The sequence below is a fragment of the Aplysia californica genome, unplaced genomic scaffold (assembly GCF_000002075.1).
Source record: "Aplysia californica isolate F4 #8 unplaced genomic scaffold, AplCal3.0 scaffold01228, whole genome shotgun sequence".
In the NCBI taxonomy this organism is placed as follows: domain Eukaryota; kingdom Metazoa; phylum Mollusca; class Gastropoda; order Aplysiida; family Aplysiidae; genus Aplysia; species Aplysia californica.
Window position 1 is genome coordinate 93,097 of NW_004798498.1, and position 1,487 is coordinate 94,583.

General features: G+C 40.5%; 1 protein-coding gene across 1 annotated transcript in view; it reads left to right on the top strand.

Annotated features, from left to right (window-relative positions):
* The window catches only part of LOC101858456 (ryanodine receptor), a gene marked incomplete at its 5' end in the record, with an annotated part of 102,762 nt that overhangs the window by 48,864 nt on the left and 52,411 nt on the right, over positions 1-1,487 (top strand). The window contains 1 exon segment of the mRNA XM_035973436.1: positions 1-144. This exon segment is cut by the window's left edge and continues 19 nt beyond it. Coding sequence (XP_035829329.1) covers positions 1-144 — 144 coding nt within the window.

A 1,487-nucleotide genomic window follows, 5' to 3' on the forward strand; every position in this document is an offset into this window, starting at 1 on the left:
GCTACAAGCCCAACCCCCTGGACCTGACGGCCGTGACGCTGAACGAGAAGATGTCGGAGCTGGTTGACTTGCTGGCGGAGAACACACACAACGTGTGGGCTAAGGACCGCATCAAGCACGCCTGGACATACGGGCTCTACGAGGTGACCCTCACTGCTGGGTGGTTGGCGGGTGCTCTCCTGGGGTTTGATTCTTCTTTCTTGTCAAACTTTTATCGTCCTGAACTACCCTCCTTTCTTGTCAAAATTGTATCGTCCTTAGCTTTCATCCTTTCCGATCAAACTTTTATCGTCCTGAACTACCCTTCTTTCTTGTCAAACTTGTATCGTCTTTAGCTTTCCTCTTTTCCGATCAAACAATAAACCTATAATAGTTGTAAAGCGCATAGAGCATGCTCTTGAGCATGGATATACGCTATATAAATGCTATTATTATAATTATTATAAACTTTTATTATCCTTATCTATTCCTTTCCTACCAAACGTGTATCGCCCTTATCTCTCCTCCTTTCCTATCAAACTTTTATCGCCCTTATCTCTCCTCCTTTCCTATCAAACTTTTATCGCCCTTATCTCCCCTACTTTCCTATCAAACTTTTATCGTCCTTATCTCCCCTACTTTCCTATCAAACTTGTATCGTCCTTATCTCCCCTACTTTCCTATCAAACTTTTATCGTCATTCTCTCTTCCCCTTTCCTATCAAAACTTTATCGTCCTTATCTCCCCTACTTTCCTATCAAACTTTTATCGTCATTCTCTCTTCCCCTTTCCTATCAAACCTTTATCGTCCTTATCTCTTCCCCTTTCCTATCAAACATATATCGTCATTCTCTCTTCCCCTTTCCTATCAAACCTTTATCGTCATTCTCTCTTCCCCTTTCCTATCAAACCTTTATCGTCATTCTCTCTTCCCCTTTCCTATCAAACATATATCGTCATTCTCTCTTCCCCTTTCCTATCAAACATATATCGTCATTCTCTCTTCCCCTTTCCTATCAAACCTTTATCGTCATTCTCTCTTCCCCTTTCCTATCAAACCTTTATCGTCATTCTCTCTTCCCCTTTCCTATCAAACATATATCGTCATTCTCTCTTCCCCCTTCCTATCAAACATATATCGTCCGTATAGTATCGCCTTCTTCTTTTATGTGTACATTGCTCTGATATAACACTTCTAATCTTATGGACTCGTATGACCTAATCGTGTTTCAAGTGCCATAAAACGTTAACTGAAACTAAAGACCATAATTGACTTTGGCACTGTCAAAGTGAAGAGCGTGACTGAATTATAATCGTCTAGTTTTAGTAAGAGTTTTACGACACTTTCGCCCAACCTCTTGTTGATGGAAACGTTTGTTGTTGTTTGTTGTGTTTTCAACTGTGTTGTTCTCTACGACTGCCTTCGTGTGGTCTACATTGTCATCGATTGACATGTTTTGTTGTCTTTTTTTCTCTGTTTTGTTTGTTTGGGGGTTGTTGTTTTGTTT